This window comes from Lissotriton helveticus, chromosome 7 (assembly GCF_964261635.1).
Source record: "Lissotriton helveticus chromosome 7, aLisHel1.1, whole genome shotgun sequence".
Lineage (NCBI taxonomy): Eukaryota > Metazoa > Chordata > Amphibia > Caudata > Salamandridae > Lissotriton > Lissotriton helveticus.
In genome coordinates, this window is record NC_136068.1 from 1295858086 (window position 1) to 1295877358 (window position 19273).

The window sequence follows — 19273 nt, forward strand, 5'->3', positions numbered from 1 at the left end:
CCAGGCCAAGAGCCAGTGCCGAGCTGAAAGGAACACATTAGAATACAGTTAAAACACCCAACATACACTAGGGTACACTATGGTGGGGTACCCCTGTAATTGACATGACCTACCCCATAGGCCCCTAGTATATAATAGGGCAGGGGATTGAAACTACATAGAAGTCCCCAGTACCCTGAGGCATGGCAGTTTAGAGGCCAGCAGCTTTTTGCTGAAGCCTGAGGTCAGTTTAAATGCAGCACTGGGTGCCAGGACTGCTTTTAAACAGTAAATTGAGCCCAAACTCGACTTTGGTGGTAGGGGCACTTAAAAATGAAAATACCTACAATGTTTTGGCATATTAGGGATCCCCAGGGTTTCCCCTAGGTATCCCAGGGGTGGGGGCTCAGTTCTCTCTAAGGTACACCCTTATAAAAAAGAGTTTTTATATGCCTGGGTAAAGTAAAATTTCACATTTCACTCCCCACATTGTGTTAAAGTGCTGCTCAAATTCGACTTTGATGCTAGAAGCACTGGGTAAGGAGGATCGGCAATGTTTCTGCAGATTCAGAACCCTTAGGTCTCTCCTAGTTGCACAGGGGGTGAAGGTCCTGTAGAAATTAGAGAAATACTTGTAAAATATGTTTTTATAAGCCCTGGTGCTAGAAAGCTGTCCCCATTTTCCCCATTGCAAATCCCATGGCCCATAGGTTAACATGGCAGGGAGTTATTAAAGAATAACTCGTTATAGGAAGGAGATAGAGCTACCTTTCAAACTCTTACTAGAATGGTAGAGAAAAATCCAACAATATTATATTGTTGAATTTCTCCTAAGGTGTACATACAAGAAGTTATAAGACTTTCTTGTTTGGAAGTCCAAATTCAACCTTCCAGTGGTCTGCCCTGATTGGTCAGAGTTAAGTGGATTAGTAAGGCTGCCTTGAAGAGGTGATAAAGAACCCCCGGGGTTAACCACTCTGCTGGGAGGGCAGTGTGCTGGTCTATAGGAATACAAGGCCAGGGGGTGGAGTCGTAAACCATGCTCTTTAAAGGCAGAGGGGAGGTCTGGGTTTCAGTTTCACTTTGACACTCTTGACCCAGAGTCAGGGTTAGGCTTAAGGAAGGTATTTGCAAATGGTAGGGGGAGAGTCCATGGAGATAAGCCACCCTCTGAAGACTGCACCGATTGAAACTGCAGCCCTGTGGATTACCTTGCTGCAGAAGGACTAAAAAGTAGACTCCCTACTGCATGGAATATTTATAGAGGAGACCTTTGTGACCCATTGCCTGAGGATGAAGACCTCGACTCCGAAAAGGGGAGGACGAGCAGAAGCTAGGGGGGTGATTGCAACAGTTTAACTGTCTGCCAAGGTGCCGTTCTATTGTGAGGGGAACGTGGGGATGGCCGAAGATCGGTGTAAAAGTAAGAGTATATCTACCCGTGATGACCTTGTTATACTGTTATATGTTTCTATATTGTTGCGTATTTTAACTCACACTGAAAGCAGATTGTGCTAAAGAAATGACTGAGTGAACATAGGGAAACGAGAATTGACACACCAGTACTACACTCACACGATGTTTATATGATTAATGGTTAATTAATGTGAATTAAAGCTAATAGATTGTGAGAACTGACATTTTAAACTTGAAGGCACCCTTGTGAATATGATGTATACCTGCAACTTAAATAAAAAGTTATAAAAATTTTTTTTTTTAAAGTAGACTCCCTGCAAGCTACAGGTTAACAGAGCTCACCTGGACAGCCCCACAAAGAATTCCCAGCCTGGAGTACCAGTGGATTTGTAAGGGTTGTGTTCAAGTGGGTTGCGGAGTTGAAGTTTCACACTTTCAAGGACCCTCTTGGAGATTCCGGAACCTTGGATTGTGTGTTGGATACTTTGGGACTCGCAAGCAGAACTTCAGGAAGGTGTTCTAACTGGCCCCCGCCTGCTGGAGAACACGCAACACATTTGGTGAGATTCTCCAGAACAATGTTTAAAGGTGTCCCTGTCAGAGACAAAAAATGACTAAAAGGGGCACTAGAAAGTGACTAATCTTTAAAAATTCATATCGTTGGTTCCCTACAGTGGATATTTTTCAATTTGGTGTCATTTAAAAGAGTCATTTATTGGGTTTTTTGCCCAGCCCATATCGCCGCCTTAGAGATTTAACTACACAGAGAGTTCCCTTTAATGCCACACCGTCCTTATGGAACAGTTTGAGGACACAGAGGACTATATGGAGCAGGAAGTTGTCACTTACCTCCCCATTGATGATCAGTTTTGCCAGGTAATGGATGAGTCCATATTCAAGGAAGTCTCACAGGTGATAGTCCCCAGGAGAAGAAAAATAAGCAGCTGCAGGCGCAAAGCCAAAGACCCCTCCAACAGAGGGAAGACACTTCGGGCCTCCAGTCCCTGTATCTCCAGGACAGTCTGATACACCCCAGGCTGAGAAACACGAGAGCTCAGATGATCGGGGGTAGATCTGGACACCTTTGCCTGCCTTAAAAAGGCATTCATTGACTTCCAACCTCTGCAACCTGACCATCAAGCACCTGGTAACTCAGGGGGTGATCTCCTCCCGTCCCCACTCATGGATCCGGGAGATGGGAGCAATTCCCCCCAATACTTTTGATGGGGACGGGGACTTTAGCATACCCCTGCGGCCGTCCTCTGACCCTGCCCCGGGCAATGATACTTTGGCAGAAAATAATGGCCCCTCTGACTCAGACCTGCTAGATCCTGATGACCGCTTACATCCGCGATCAGCAGAATGGTTTACCGCACCCAAGGTAGCCGCCTACATGGCAGGCAGGCTAAGAAAGCCCTTAGACAAGGAGATGAGGAGCTGCTTGCGGGCGGTGTGCCCATGAACATCCCTGGAGGGCAAGGAAGTCCCTCACACTTTAAATGGACTCTAAAATGGCCACCTTCTTTAACAGGATTGTCAGGGATCCCAAGAAAGGAATCAACAGGCCCTGGCACTCTTGCCAGAACAAGCTCCTGGATGATGCAGGACCGCTGGCAAAAATAATGGGCATGGCGGCGGAAGCTAAGGCCTCCGGGTTCCTGGTTTCTCCTGAAGCTTTGTCTAGTTGGGCCCAATGGGTTATTGCTTTCCTCGGGAACGCCAACTGTGCAATCTCAACGATGCGACGCAGTTGCTGTTGATCAAAATTGAGCCCAAGATGGGGGGACCTCTCCACTTCAGAGGCCTGCATGGTGGCCCAGGGAAATCTGTTCGGAGACCTATTCATTCGGAAACTAGACAAATTTGTTAATACTTTAAATTCATTGGACAAAGACACGTCCTTGATCAAAAGCATCTTCCCCCCTCGTGTTTTTGCCAGTCATGATAGAGGGCGCTCGACCAGCCGCGCTTGGATCATGCCTTTGCCAGGGGTACTGAATCTCGCCAATGGCAGGAAGCATAAAGATTCAGGAACTTCTACCTCAAAAGATCCTACCCTCTTCGAACAGGTGAAAGAGGTGGTTCTAGGGGAACAGAGGCTTGAACAACTTCCAAGGTGAGAGTGCAAGCTTCAGAGGGGTTACAACTTGGGGGTTCCCCAGCGGTATACTGCGCCAGGACACCACGTAACGAGGTAACAGTGCGCTTTACAAGTATACATACATTACATTACATTACATTTGGTACACATTTTGCACAACTGGGAGGCTCTTTCCTTAGGTGCGTGGGTACTCCAGAAGATGAAGGGGTTTCAGATAGAGTTTTATAGGGGGCCCCTGCAACCACACAGAACCAGACCCCTAGCCTATTCCCAAGAACAAATGGCCATGGGGGACTTGGAAATATCTCAACTCTTAGAGAAGAGGGCTATTGTCAAAACCTCCCTACATCCCAAGGGTTTTCTCAGCAATCTTTTTCTCATGGAAAAGAGGGATAGCGACCAACACCCAGTGATCAATTTGAAGGAATTCAATGAGTGGCTTGTCTATTGCCACTTCAAGATAGAGGGTATCCACCTCCTCAGGGATCTTCTTTGAATGTCAGATTGGATGGTCCGTTTGGACTTGAAGGACGCCTACCTGACGGTGGACATCTTCTCACCCCACAGGTGCTTCCTCCAATTCCAATAGAAATCCTAGGTGTTTGAATTTGCTTCCCTTTCTTTTGTGTTGTCTTCCGCCCCTTAGTGTTTCACCAAGCTCATGAGACGGTGGTCAAACATTAGCGAGTACGGCGGGTGTGACTAATCGTCCATCTCGACGATATTGTGATCATGGACCAGTGCCCAGTGCGACTATCAACACATCTACAGATTACCATAGATCTCTTAGAGTCTCAGGGCTTTGTGATCAACATGGAGAAGTCTGAGCTCTGTCCGACGCAATCCCTACTGTTTCTGGGGTTTCTCATAGATTCGGTCAAGGAAACACTCAGTCTTCCTTCTCGCAAACTGACCATAATACGACCCGAACTAAGGACGCTTTTCAGGTCACAAGTACCACTTCGACACCTGGCATGTATATTGGGTCTTTTATCTCCCGCCATTCAGGCTATTTTCCCAGGGCCTCTCCATTGTAGGGCGTTACAACGCCTGAAGATCTCCCACTTCCAGCGAGGCCTTACATACTCCCAGTTTGTTCTGCATTTTCCAGAAGCGCGAAAGGAAATTTAGCGGTGGTTAACACACATGGAGGCTAGGAACGGTCGGACGATCTTCGGCTCTCAACCCGATCTGGTGACAGAATCAGATGCCAACGGGTCGGGTTGGAGAGCTCGTTGTGGGGTATTAACCTCAGCAGGAAAGTGGGCCGTTACAGAACAATCCCTGCTTATCAATTGCCTAGAACTGAAGGCTGGTTCCTTTGCCATCAAACGTTGAACCAGAGACAAAGTCCAGTGTTCCGTCCTCTTGAAGATGGACAATATGGCGGCAGTCAGTTATGTCTATAATCTGGGGGCATAAGGCCAAAGACCCTATCCGATCTGGCTCGCACTCTTTGAATGTATTGTCTGTAGAATCACATATCCATGCCAGCGGAACATCTACTTGGCCAATCCAATCAAGTGGCGGATTGGCATCTCAGACACTGGTGAGACGCCAGCCTGTGGAAACTTCAGACACAGGTATCTCAACAAATCCAGAGGAGATGGGGCCCGTTCTCCATAGATCTTTGCATCTCACCTGGACTTCCAGCTGCTCCGGTATTGCATCTGGATGCCAGACACGGATGCGGTGGCCACAGATGCATTTCTCCAAGATTGGAGCAGGGAGGCAGCATAAGCGTTCCCTCCATTTGCAATGATAATGAGGGTCTCAGTGCAAGTTCGTAGAGAGCGAGCAGATCTGGTGGTGATCACCCCATTCTGGAGTTCGCAAGCTTGGTTTCCAGCGATGATCGAACTTTCTTGGAATTTTCCAACCCCTCTACCCTGTTTGCGGATGTTCTCCGGGATCACCAGGACAGTCTTCACTCCCTAATAGTGGCAGGCTCATGGCCTGGAGGATTACCGGGAACGATGGAAAGTCCCGGGCATTTCACAGAAATCTGCTTCTTAACTTGCCAGAGTGTGAGCGGATAGCACAAGCCAAACGATACCGCTCCACCTGGTCCAGATGGCTGGGTTGGTGTTTCCAAACGCCGAGTAGATCCCTCAGGGGGGGAACGTTGTCTACGTTCTGAACTTTCTAATGCAGTTGGCTTCCAAAGGTTTAGCCTACAGGTCGATAAACACTTTCAGATCAGCAATCTCGGTGGGCCATTGGCCACTGGAGGGTCACCCAGTAGGGCAACACTCCTTAGTGTTCAAACTCTTGAGAGGTATCAGGTTGTCACTTCCTCCAGAGCCCAGGTACTCCACATTGTGGGATGTGAATTATGTGTTGAATCTCCTCAGATCTTGGCCCTCTAATAAATACCTGTCCAGAAAGCAGTTGTCAGCAAAGCTGGCCATGTTATTGTACTGGATTTTGTGCCGGAGGGTTTTGGATGTCCGGGCATTGGACTTAACAGGTAAGAGTATTTATGCCCAAAGAGGTGGCTTTTCACATTGCTCACAGTATGAAGTACAATTCCAGACTGGTGTTTTACCCTGCTTCCTGGAAGGGCCAAAGCTATTTGTTGTTTGAACACCTAAGGCCTATGAGGTGGTGACGGAGGGCTTGCGTCCTGATGGGGAAAGACCATTGTTGATCACACTAACTAAACCTCCTTAAGCGGTTTCTTCCCCTACGATTGCCAGGTGGGTCAGATGGATAATGCAAGAAGCAGGTATTGATGTTCCAAGTTTGGGACCCACTCAGTCAGGGGGGCCATGGTATCGAAAGCTAGAGGAACTAGGTTTGAGGATATCCTCAACATTGCGCACTGGTCGTACAATTCTATTTTTAAAAGGTTTTATTTTAAACCAGTCTCCACTCTGGCAACCCTAGTGGTGGAAAAGCATTAAACAAGCCTAATTAGCGTCTTCAGGTACGGACACTGAATATCGTAAAGGAAAGTTTCAATTTTATTGAGGACACGGAGGCTAGGATTAGCCCTCCCATGGTCACAAGTACAGTGTGATGAGGATCGATATCTTGATTAGAATGGGTATTTTGTGTATCAGTGATTACTATACATTATGCTGAATCTTGCATGTTCTCTTCCTGTTGGTACATAGAGGAAAAATTGGGATAACCATAGCAATCAATTATGTTTTTCCTTAGGAGCAGAGTCCACCAAACAGGACTAAAGTTCAGAGGAGCATGCTGTGTTCGCAAAAAGAACGAGGGGGACAGAGTACCTGCGGCAGATGTTATATGGATTCAAAGAGTTATGATTGGACAGTCCGTTTTTGCCCCTCCCCCCCCCCTCTACAAGGACTCATGGGAAATGTAGTTACTGTTGTAAAGACTGCTGGAAAAAATTAAAGGAAGAAAGAAAAGCCTAATCCTCGCCTCCGTGTCCTTAATAGAATTGAAACTTTCCTTTACAATAGCTAGGAAATTTTTCATTCAACTTCATCATTTATCTGAACAGGGTAACCTTGTGTATCATATAACCTGACACCATCAGGCCAGCCTAAAAGTAACCAAAAGATGTAACCCACTATATTAAACATTGACCACATTCGCATGCGTAAAACAAATATTTAAGTGCTGCGCACCCCACCACCCACCCACGCCATGACTCCCATCTTTCGACAGGGCATTACAGTTCCCACGCTTAACCCATAATACCCTGAAGAGTATGAAGTTATGCACACATGGAGGCAGATGTAGCCTGCCGTACTCCCCTGTAACACCGTCATAGAAGGGCCGTTACAGTAACAGTTTCGTATCTCACAAACTATGAATAAAAATGAACAAAATAATGAAGTGAGCTAAATAGCAGGGCATCGAAGTAATCCTCGAGCAGCACAGCAGATGTTATATAAAAACATGATACACAGTATCTGGAGGCACAAATAGATCATTCGGGCCTCTCCCAGAGCCCCCTATCTAACAAGTGCACACACCTCTGTACTCTGCACATTGCAATAGCAACATATCACGATAGTGTCACGATTGATATAGATGAGCATTAGTGAGCATGAGCAATTCTACGTACGACATGTCATATCAAATACAGACAGAGCAACTTCATGGTAGTTCAAGACAAAAAGCAATATAAACAACTCTCGATCCTGTTCATCAAGTTCATGAGAAGAAGCCTGACCCTCATCTGCAACAGTGAAGCATGTCTCTACTAAAGGCCCTTCTATCCATCTGCTCACCTCTGGCTTGCTTTCAGAACAATGTTCTTAAGCATCCTCCTAAATGGCCCTCTATCCTCAATTCAAAAGTATATCAGCATCAAAATGTTTATAGATTGCAGACAGTGGAGTAGTTTCTTACCATGCATTATTTTTCTAGGCTAATTGTGAATCTCAGTGTTTAAACACAGCATGTAAAACCCAGTTAGTATTTAAAAACAGCATTTGCAACCTCACTTTTCACCTTTTGGACCAAGCATAAGGTAGAGGACTAAACAGTATAAAGGCACTTCAGTAGGCCCTTGCTGGCTGGAGGTCTGAACTTACCGCCAGTTTCGGCCTTCACTGAGCCCTTGATAAGATTGGCACCAAACACAGGCTGCTTGATTTCACAGTCTTTCATCAGGTAGAACGGCATCATGAAGGACTGTAGGGGGTCCCTTCCCTTGCATACGAAGATGACCTGCCAGTGAAATGTTTAAAGACATTAAAGAGCAGCAGATATTGGGAAAGTCTGTTTCATACAGCAGGTATTCCCCACTCCCTTTTCAGACTGTCCTCGATTGGCAGTTGAGCGAATCCTATTAACTCCTCAGAAGTCAGAAATGAAACTCCTCAGCTGGGTGGTCAGAGAGACATGTACATTGCGCTAGAATTAAGGCGGTAACATGAATGCTACCTTTTGAGAAGTTCTCAGCACTTTACAACATTTTGTTTCTTCCACAGAAGGTACAAAGCAGTAACAGAAGGGGTGTTATGAATCATGTTCCTCTGTGATCCAGTTAACACGGTTTTGTGTTGAGCTTGGAATACTTACAAATTCTACAATGGGGGCCAGTGTATAATGCAGTTGAGTGACTGAGACTTCCTCTCTCTTTATCAAACAAAGCCTCTTTCAGGGTTCATGTTGAAACTAAATTTCTGTTGATGGCAGGGTCCCTATTTTAGACAGGTATCTCCATGCTACTTGGAGATTGCCTCAGACTTCATCGCACTCAATGTTACATATTCCCTGGTGGGTCCGGAGCCTAGAATATAACATTAAACAAGGATGCATCTGCTTTACTAACCTCTTTAACTGTGGCTGCAGAGAGCAGAGCTTTATTGCACTGTAGAGTCTCAAAACATGCATGCGTCCAAGCACTGTATACTCTTAAACATGCAGTATAGAATCCTCCTGTTTAATGTTCATTCATCCACGTAGGGAGGTGCTACTTCACAGGGCAAGAGTAGCGAGGTGCGCAAAGACAAATGTCTCATCCGAACCCACATTCGGAGGGTACGAAGAATGCATAACTTAGGACATTTAGTGGTCTTGAGTCAAGTTTGCTTGGAATGCAACAATTAGGAGCTTTCAGAAAACCTGTAATAGTTTACCATAAACACATTTTTATAATATCTGTAGTGAAATAGATCTAATGGTTTGGCATAATTCGCAATTAAAAAGGTACAATTAAAGGCACATATTTTAAGCAATGTTTAAACAACAGGCTTAGATTAACAGATGGCGTTCTGATAATCGCCTCGTTCCCGCAGAGCCACGATGTAGCCATTTATGAAAGAATTTCAAACCAGAATCCAGGCAATGGCAGAAAGAGCAAAGCAGGCACATTTTTTTAAAATGTATTTATTTTATTTTTATTTTACAGAGTTTTATATAGCGCAAACTTGACCCGAATCGTGTATCAGAGTGCTTTACATAGCACGAGTTGCATTAGATGAGAACACATTAATTTTTTGTTAGGCAAGGGGAGATTAAGTGATTTGCCCAGAATCACAGGATGTTCAGTGTCATTGCAGAGACTCAAACCCAGTTCCCCAGATTCAAGGTCGACCGCCCTAGCCGTTAAGCCAACTCCTCTCCCCACATTTTAAAAGGAAAATGCCAACAACTGCAACAATACACTTGAGCAGAGTAATGTTTAGGTTACAATGCTTCTACAGCAACTGAACACGCTGGTTCAGTCACCCAAGCAAAATTAATTCCCACCCAATAGTTGATCTTTGCATAGATCTAAAGTGCTTGCAGTTTATCGTATGTTAGCCCAAAAGAACAAGCATTGGCATAGCCAATAGGTCTCGCCTTTGGGATCTTATAAGTGTTTAACCATGCAGCAGTTAATGTTGTTGCACCGTGGATATTGTGCTGCATAGCTAAATGCTTATGAGGTCCCAAAGGTGAGACATATTGGCTATGCCAATGCTGGTTACCACTGGAGCCAACGTCAACGAGGAACATAACCAACGGATGAATGAATGCAGGAACGCTATTTTGATCATGAATCATCAGGGATATATATCTCAAGAAGCTTGATTTAAACGGTAAGATAACTTTTTTCCTTTAAACTAGCTACCTGAGACTCCTCTGCTTCAGTGTGCTTTTCCAAGTGCGCACGAGGGACGAGAAGATGGAGGGGCAAACTCTTGCGTGAAGAGGTCACTGGCACTGAAGTCCGTGTACACAAATTAAAGCTTCCAGCATACAGAGGGCAGGGCAAGAATAGTCAGAGCGTGGTCTGAAGGGGCAAGATGGAGGAGGTGCTTTAGTGCCGCTCTGCTGCATACACCCCTTATTAGTTTAATCACCAAACTAAAGAGCAGCAACCTGTGACACACGACACAGCAGCATCCCCCCAGACCTCATCAGGTTTCTTAGCTGCAAGTAAAATCAAAAATCGGTGCCCGGTCCATCACAAAGTCTGACAGTAGGCCCGAGGTCGTAGTGGAGGCGAGGCACAGGCCGCGAATGTGAGTGAGAAGAATGGACTGGTGATTCACGCTACTGACGAAGGTCGAGGAGAGGAGGGGAGACATAGGGGCCAGTGAATACAGTGGAAACACTTGAATTCTGATGGCGGAGAGCGTACCAGAGGAACTCGGGAGGAGCGGAGACTAACACTCACTGGAGTGGGCAAGGGCAGAAGCCTAGAGGTGGTCTGTAAACTACTATACTGTAGAGGGTTGCGGAGAAGAGGTGAGACACTGGGGACAATGAATGCAGATGAATTACTGAATCCTAGCAACAGAAGGTGCTTGGGAGTAGGGGAGGCTGGCGCTTGCTGGAGTGGATTGGAGCGGAGATCTAGCAGTGGGGGACAAGGAGAAGGGTCGCATGCCTGCACCTCTTCCGCTTGTTGCACTGGTGGCATGGAAATCACTTCACTGTAGAAAGTCCTCTTGATCGACATCCAGGATCCTTGCCGAAAACAAGGTTGGAAAGCAAAATCAAAACTACGTGGCCTGGGGCTGCATGGATTGACATGAGGAGAGATTGGCCATGCGGTGCTGCTGTGATCTGTATACACCATCCCTTGAAAGCCGCAAGAGCAGTCTTCACTTTTTCAAGCACTGCACTCGTTCTCGTGGTGCGCCGCTGCGCGCTCCTGCAAGGTAGATGACGCCACAAGCACGAGTGCTTGAAAAAGTGAAGAGCGACGGCTAAACGCCCTCCTATGCAGCGCATGTGTGCTGCATAGACGAGACCTAGAAAAGTGGAGGGAGAGTCCTACAAATGCATTTTCAGTACATTTAAAGGGTTTTATGATTCTAACGTCTGATCCTACACACACAGATTATATAGCAAAGTTCACAGATACCAGAGGACAAATATATAAGCAAAGTGTTTCAATGACAATGGCCAGCAGTGATTTCACATGTTCTGGTAGGGTGTAGGGTCAAAACAGGTCAGCTTTGCATCAAGCTGTTTGGACCCAATTGTTTGCATCCAGGGCTAGGCAGATTAGGGATGCACACTTTTTAAAAAGATTCTGCAGCTTTCAACTAGTGAAATACTAAGACCATCTTGTCTCTCAAACAGATTGTGGTGCTTAGAAACAACCCAGACTATTCCTCTCCAAATTATGTTCAGTAGGGATATTTTAAAAGACTACCAAAAAAAAAAAAGTTGAAAGCAATGCGAACTCTTAAAGAAAGAAAAAACAAAGAAAAAAAGAAAAAAAACACACATCTAAAAATCAGAGGCTATTTAAGCTTTGAAAACTTGGTCATGTTCTTCTTGGCCATTTTAGTTACCCAATCCATATGTCAATTGAGGACCCACTCTAACATTTCTGCATTGTAAAGGTAAATATAATACTATCTAATGTAGCCAATATAATACTATCTAATGTAGCCATCAATGTCAAAACTGGCATGAAGATAGGATCTTCAACACAACCATAATTAGACCGCTCAGTATTCATATTTATAAAAGAAAGCAATCCACTCTAAGAGGACCAAACCAGATCTTTTCTGATGAATACATCTGTTACAAGGATCCAAGAGATCAGAGTTTCCCGACTTCCTCAATACAACATGACCTCTTTGGAGGCATAACAATATTTGTCAATAATGCTCTTCTAGATCCTTCCAAGAACAGCATATTGCAACCTTGCCAAACATACACACACAAATAAAAAAAAAAAATCAGACATACTCGATAGGGTGTCAGGAAAATGCTACCCTTCTTGGTCCCTTTGAAAAGGTCAGGCATAGACTCCATGTCACTGAAGGCGAGCTCGATGTGGTCATAGTTCATCAGGATGCTGCAAATGGAAGAAATAAATACATATGCTCCGATGGCAGTAGGGTCAAGCAAAAATCACATCAATGTGTCATTACATACAGGAAGCCTACCCATCTACCTACAGCAGATTACACTCACCCATTGATGGAAATGTTACTTATCTGAAACAGTATTTCAAGACCTTGGGTATCTTCACCCTATTAGTAGCCTTTAGAAACATCTCTGCTGTCAGGAGAAAATACAATAGAGGGCACATTTCTGACAGTTCTGAAAAAGGGGAAAAAACTCTAAAGACAACAATATATGAATGTTATGGATAGTGTTTTAAGTGCGGCAAAATTGGCCACTTTTTTCAAAAGCATGCATGAAAACATTTTCTAATGTTATATAGATTTTACTGTTGGAAGAGAAAAACATGGAAGAAGACAAGGAAAATTATTGTGTTGAGCTCCTCAACTGCATTATTACAACTGTTCCATTTCAAGACAATGCATTTTGGGAAAACCCTATGTTGAAATTGATCAGGAACATGTATTAGGTTGGCGAAATCAGGGCAAGATGTGAAAATGCCTTAACCTCAATGCAAACATTCTAGTGTGCTGTGTGAATGATTTTAATCATACGGAATGTGCTTTGTTATTCCCAATAAGGACATGGATATTACTGGATAAATTTAAAAGTGTGTTTAGCACAAAACTGAGAAAAGTCCAATGATTTTCTCACAATATGGTCTTAAATGACAATAGTGTGCCCGTTAAGCTAAAGTGAGGAATGTCACGGAGTACCAGGAAAGAATTGGCAGAGAGCTAGAAGAAATGTGTTCCTTTGGTGTGATTAACATGATTGAACCGATTGGCAGTTCTGATTGGGTTTTCCCCTTAGCTTTGATTTTAAAATGCGGGGGTGTGGAGGGTGAGGGGGGAGGCATGGGAGGAAAAGAGGATATTTTAGGGTGTGTATCAATCAAACGTATGTTTTAAAAATGTGTGGTTGACATCCTCTTCCACATATACATGATCTACTTCCTAAATTGGATGATGCTAAATTCTTTACCACATTGGACCTTAGATCAGCATTTCATCAAAATGTGCTCATCAGAGAATCTTGAGAAATCACCATATTGATAACCCCAGATGGATCATACAGATATACTCTAAAGCAGCAGTGACTATACCAAAAGCATCGGTCTTTCAAAGATTAATGTAATTTTAGCTTGGGAATCCTGAAGGGGTAGTGGCATTTTTAAGGATTGCACTGAAACAAATTATGCAATTTTGGGGAAAATTCTTTCAGTCTTTCAAGATAAAGGCATGATACTTCAGTTAGAGAAGTGAAACTTTTTGTCTAATGAGTTATAGCATTTGGGTCACAACATTAGTGGAAAAGGATTTTATTCCCAAAGACAATTTGTTGAAAACTATTCATGAAGTGAGTGTTCCCAACAACAAAGATCAATTAAGATCATTCTAAGAAGTATTCTTAAGAAAGGGGCTAAATGTGAATGGCAAAGAAAAAAAAATCATCAAGACGAGGCATTCATTACTCAAACAAAATATAATTCACGCTTTAAGTCAATATCCAGAAAATACCAAGAGTATTACGACAGAAGATGCCAGTGCTAATCGTCTCGGTGCTGATTTGAGTCAAATTAAATCTGCTAAAGCTGTTATAGCTTTCACCTCATGAACTTTCTCTCAAACTGAAGTGAAGTACTCTACTATTGAGAGAGAGGCTCTGGAGCGTTTCTTGACCATGTAACACTTTAAACATATATATGAGGTAATACATTTATGACAATGATTATTTTTATTTGAAAGCGCTGGCTAGACCCGGAGGTATCAGAGCGCTTTAGATGAGTATCAGACCATAGTTGCAGGTTACATCGTTACAAAGGTTACATAGTTATTAGAGCCTGGCAACATAGTTACACGTTAGGTCGAGACAAACATTAAGGATATATACGTAAGGGAAAAAGCAGGCAAGGGGAGGGATACAGAGGAGAGGGGGTAGGAGTAGGGAAAGGAGACAGAGAATGAAGGAGGGAAAGAGGAGGGGGAGGGTGAGAGACAGCATGAAAAGAGGAGGGGGAGGGTGATGGGGACACAAACCGGTAGACAAGTAATAGCTGCGTCCAAAGTCCAGTAAGCTGTGATCCCAGGGGAAGTGGTATAATTCCCCCATCTCCATTGCGAGAGGCTCCCTTTATGCAGTGGACTCTCCGAGAGGGGTCTTTGAGACTCCAAGGCCTACCTACTGGATCGTTCCCTAAAAAGGGGAGAGGGAGTGCTTTGGCAAGGGGCGCCATACCATACCTCAACTGTGAGTGGTTCCCTTGGCGCTGTGGACACTCTCAGAGGGTACACTGAGACTCCAGAGTATAAATATTGGATCTTTCCCCAACAAGGGGAGAAGGAGTGCTTAGTCAAAGGGCACAAGGGACAGGGGGCTAGGCGGCATAGCAGGCAAGGGGAGAGATTTTGGGGAAAGGGGATAGGAGCAGAGGAAGTAGACAAAGAATGAAAGAGCACTAAATGTAAACACTCAGCATCTGTTTGGGGAACTGTTTTCTTTCTGTGGCCAGGAGTTTGCACCATCTCTAAGGTAAACGCCTAGCACAGGCTATTCCAGAGGCTTTGCCACCCAGGACATGGAGCACACAGTTGGTAATTTGAGTTATTTTTCTCAACTGACAGAAGTTTATTGTACGCTGCACATCAGCAATCCAGATGTTTTCAAATTAAGTTCTTGGGTGAACGGGATGATGCTCAGATCTTACTGTGTTTTCATTGTGATTGATCACAAACTGTTGTTTTCACTATTAAACAGTACTTGAAAAGCATCATGTCTACCAGTTAGAAATTTGGCAAGACTGCAGGAGTACAATTTTGAGGAGTCATATTTGCCAGGGTCATACAATGTAAGAACAGACTCTTTATCGTAGTTATCTTCTTCTAATCTTAATAATCCCACAAAGAAACTGGAGGAATATGCAGCTGCCTCTATGGATGATGTTGTTTCAGGGTTTTCCCACGTAATTTCAGAAGAAAAGTAGTTGCAAGCTATGAGTCAGGATGAAACTCTTGGACAAGGTAAGATACTAATCACCAGACGCCAGGCTAGAGAAAAGCTTCTCAACTCAGGCCATTTTGGAAAGTCAGATGAGCGGGAGTTAAATGATCTCAATGTCAAAACAGAGTGTTTTGTTTCTCTGTCTGCTATCAGGCAGGGTATTAAAATATTGCTCACGAAGGACATACTGGACAGACTGGCACATGTAGAAAATATACAGATTCGAGTTGGTGGCCTTGTTTAGATTGTCACGTTTCAATGTTTGTCTCCAGATGTGAACAATGCATGAATGCAGACAAATCACTAAAGATTAGGGGCAAGATGTATGAAGCCTTTTTGCATTTTCAAATGGTCCTATTCGTTGAATCAGGCCATTTGCAGCCACAGAAAGTCGACAAAAGAATGGAGAGTAGCATTATAAACACAAGATGGGAATCCATTTGGTTCAACACTAAAATAAAATACAAAGACAAGATACTTAACATTAACTCCTGGTATGAACAAGGCATCTCCTCTCCCAACCAACTAGAAAGCCTTAGTACCCCGCTCACATTCGACACCCTAAAACATTTGCACAACTTACCAGACATTGAATTGTACAGCTTTCTAAGAATAAAGGCAGCGATCACGAGAGCAGATCTTAACAAGGAGATCCCACCGATTCTGCAATACATGACGAACCTAAACAAAGTTGGCCACCAAACGTCGCACCTATACAAACTCCTGTGCCCAGTAACAACGAGACTAAACGCCAAAACACTAGAATACTGGGAAACCCTACAAACTAGACAGTTCAGCGAGAAGGAAAAGCCTTGCCTCTGGTCATCAGCGACCAAAACTAAAGTCACCCCAACATTAGCACAAACTAAACACTGGCTCCTCCACAAAGCGTACTGGACCCCATCCTGCCTAGCAGCTGTCGGACTACGTGATAATGACTTATGCTGGAACTGCCACAAACAAAAAGGAGATTTGGCGCACCTGATCTTCTACTGCCCCAAAGTCAAGACATTCTGGGGTAAAATAAGAGACTTCATAAACAGCATAATGGGGCTCTCATTACAACCAGACTTCCTAGGGATAGGCCCCGGAAATTCAGTCCAAAAACAACAGCGATTTGATTGACCTTCTGCTCACGGCGGCTGTTAAAACCGTCCTAAGGAACTGGAAAGACACAGGGATGGTATCCTTCAAGAGCTGGTTCATCTGGATCACCTTCCTAAGGGGGGCGGGCAACATAACCTCTAAACACTCACCCAACTCCACCACAAAAGGTGAGATGTGGTACTCCCTAGACAACTACCTGAGCTCGCACAAACCGCCTTAGGCAGGTCAACTGGGCTCGGTACCCTCACATCCAGCCTCCTCACATCGCAAACTCGTGAAGTTTAGGCGGTTAACTACCGCTCGACCCATCCTGTCCTCTTTTCCTTTCTCTCCTTTCCCACTTTTGTTTCCTTTCCTCGAGGGCAATGCATAAGACCACCAATGACAGCATACGCCAAGATCGTGTTTACCTAGCTATTTCTGTACGTGCCACCATTATGTCAACGATATGCCTACTGTAACCCCATCGGCGTACGATGACACCAGTATTGCCTTCACTATATCTGTACTGTATATCTGTACTGTATATATAAAATTTCCCCTAATAAAATCTTTTGAAATAAAAAAAAAAAAAAGGTTACTGTATCACAAGTGGGGTTGTGATCAAATACCAATTCAATATTTTGAAGTGGTGTGGTTAGGGCAATCAAAACCTAGACACAGAACATTAACATTTTATCAACTACTGAAAGGAAGTGGGTAGAGCATTCGCAAACAGAAAAGAGTTCCCAAGGAACTCCATCCCCTCTGTGAATGTTAATAAAAATATTTTTAAGAGAAGGCAATTGACCACCACTGCTTACTCTTTTTGATTCTTTTTTTCATTTTAAACCAATCCCATTTTACTTTATGGAAAACAGGATGCATTTAAAAGTAATCACAGGCATGGTGGTCTGCTGACCACAGTACAGAACCATTTCTATGATGGTACGATTCCTAGTAGGTTGCAATTTGCGACCTACCTCATTAACATTCAAGAAATAGGTTAAATTGCGACCCACTGGGAATTGATATTTTGTGAACCAGCCTACAAGTACAAAGGTTGGTTAGCAAAATACCTCACTTGTCGCACAAATACGGGTCACAAATATCGACCAGTATTTTGCAACCACTGCTATGTAGATCTGGATCGAGTTCTATTAAAGTGCAAGTCCATGCATTTCCAAATCTACTATGGTCAGTTATAATTGATTTGCCAGGCCCTTATGAAGGTAGAGACTGGCAGAAAATATGCCATTGTCCTTATTGAATATCTTTCTAAATGGGTTGAAATGGAATGGATAAGTCCTTCCAATACGGAGTTAATTGTTTTATGTTCTGATAAATGATTGCGCAGTGAAGGTTTTCTATGTTCTATACCAGTGACAATGCTGCACAATTTGGTTCGTACACACTAACTGAATATTTTCAGAAGTATGGCATTAAACATTACTGCACAGCACTTTATTCTCCTAACATGAATAAAAGGTTTAACTGTGTTGCTCGAGGGAAATACAATAGGCTACAAGGTTAGGTTTAACGAGCATTGGCATAGCCAATAGGTCTCGCCTTTGGGACCTAATAAGTGTTTAGCCATGTAACAGTTGATGTTGTTGCACCAAGGATATTGTGCTGCATAACTAAATACTTATAAGGTCCCAAAGGCGAGACCTATTGGCTATGCCAATGATTGTTAGTTGGTTGTTTTGGTCTTGTGTTCGCAATATTAATGTTCGTTTGAATTACCATAGTAAGTTTGAGGTGGGAGTAGCTGGTACCTGATGGAAAGCGATAGCATGGGGGGTGCTGGGGAGATCTGAGGGGGATATTTGATAGTTCTAGTAGAGAGAGATGATAGTTATAGATCCGAGATCTTCAAAAGGCTGGCCCCCGTAAGGGATCTGTCTACTTTTATCGGGGGCACCACTCTCTGGCCAAGTGCAGTACACATTATGCCCCTGGGAACAGAGACAGATACCGTGCTGAGAGTGGCTGAGAGCCACTCTCTTAGGGGACCATCAGGAACGTCTTTTACATTCATGGCTTGGCCGGGAGTAGGTGTCAAAGTGGGGTATGGAAGGTTTCCAAATTACCCTCAGAGTCCCACCCAAACCAATATTTGTGATAAACCATAACACTAAAAAGGACACCAAGCTGCCAATAACATGTAAGCAACTGTGTATTTGATTGCATATTTTAAAACAATAAATGCACATAAGTGCAGTGTTTGAATTGTTAAATATGTTCAGAGCTGCCAACTAGATACAGTAATTGTGTGAAACATGCTTGTTATTCTGGGCTGTCCAATTATGTTTTTTGCAGAATCAAAATGTTAGGTCATTGCTAATAATAAAAGTACATGTAGGTGATTATTACTATTTTCTGAAAATGTGTAGTATGTTGAAATAGTGAGCAAACCCATTAGTAAGTACAGAGATTTCGAGAAACAGACGACATGCAATTTTGTACAAGTAAGGCAAACAGTTTCAAGCGGCAGTGAGTTAAGTATGAATGACGGTATTCGATGACCGATGACCGTGAGTCTGATTATTTTCGTGCAGATTCTTGCAATATAATGGTAAAATGCTTGTGCATTTTCCAAGGCTCCCCACACATCGCCTTTTTATGCATTTTGTGCTCATCTTGGGTTTGATTTTTTATTTCCACATACAGATGAATGACCTGAGCCGCTCCCCACAAGGGTATCGTACTACTGAAAGTTGTTTTGACTTTGACTCTACTTACGAGAACTTTTGTATGCTCAGCTATCTAAGTGTTATGGTTAGTCGACTCACTATCTTTTAATGAATGAGCAAGATTTGAACTGGGAAAAAACGGATACTAAAAAGAGGAAGGAATGCCTCTAGATGGCGCCCCTGTACTGCAATAATATAAAGCCCTAAA

At 43.7% G+C, this 19273-nt stretch overlaps 1 protein-coding gene across 2 annotated transcripts in view; it reads right to left on the minus strand.

The window, feature by feature from the left end:
- Positions 1–19273, minus strand: part of WBP2 (WW domain binding protein 2) — a 201195-nt gene that overhangs the window by 130248 nt on the left and 51674 nt on the right. For both annotated transcript variants that reach the window (XM_078654555.1, XM_078654554.1), the window contains exons 2-3: positions 12125–12233; positions 8017–8152 (exon numbers count right to left, since the gene is read on the minus strand). In XM_078654555.1, the coding sequence (XP_078510681.1) occupies positions 8017–8152; positions 12125–12233 (245 nt within the window). The remainder of the gene's footprint in view (positions 1–8016; positions 8153–12124; positions 12234–19273) is intronic.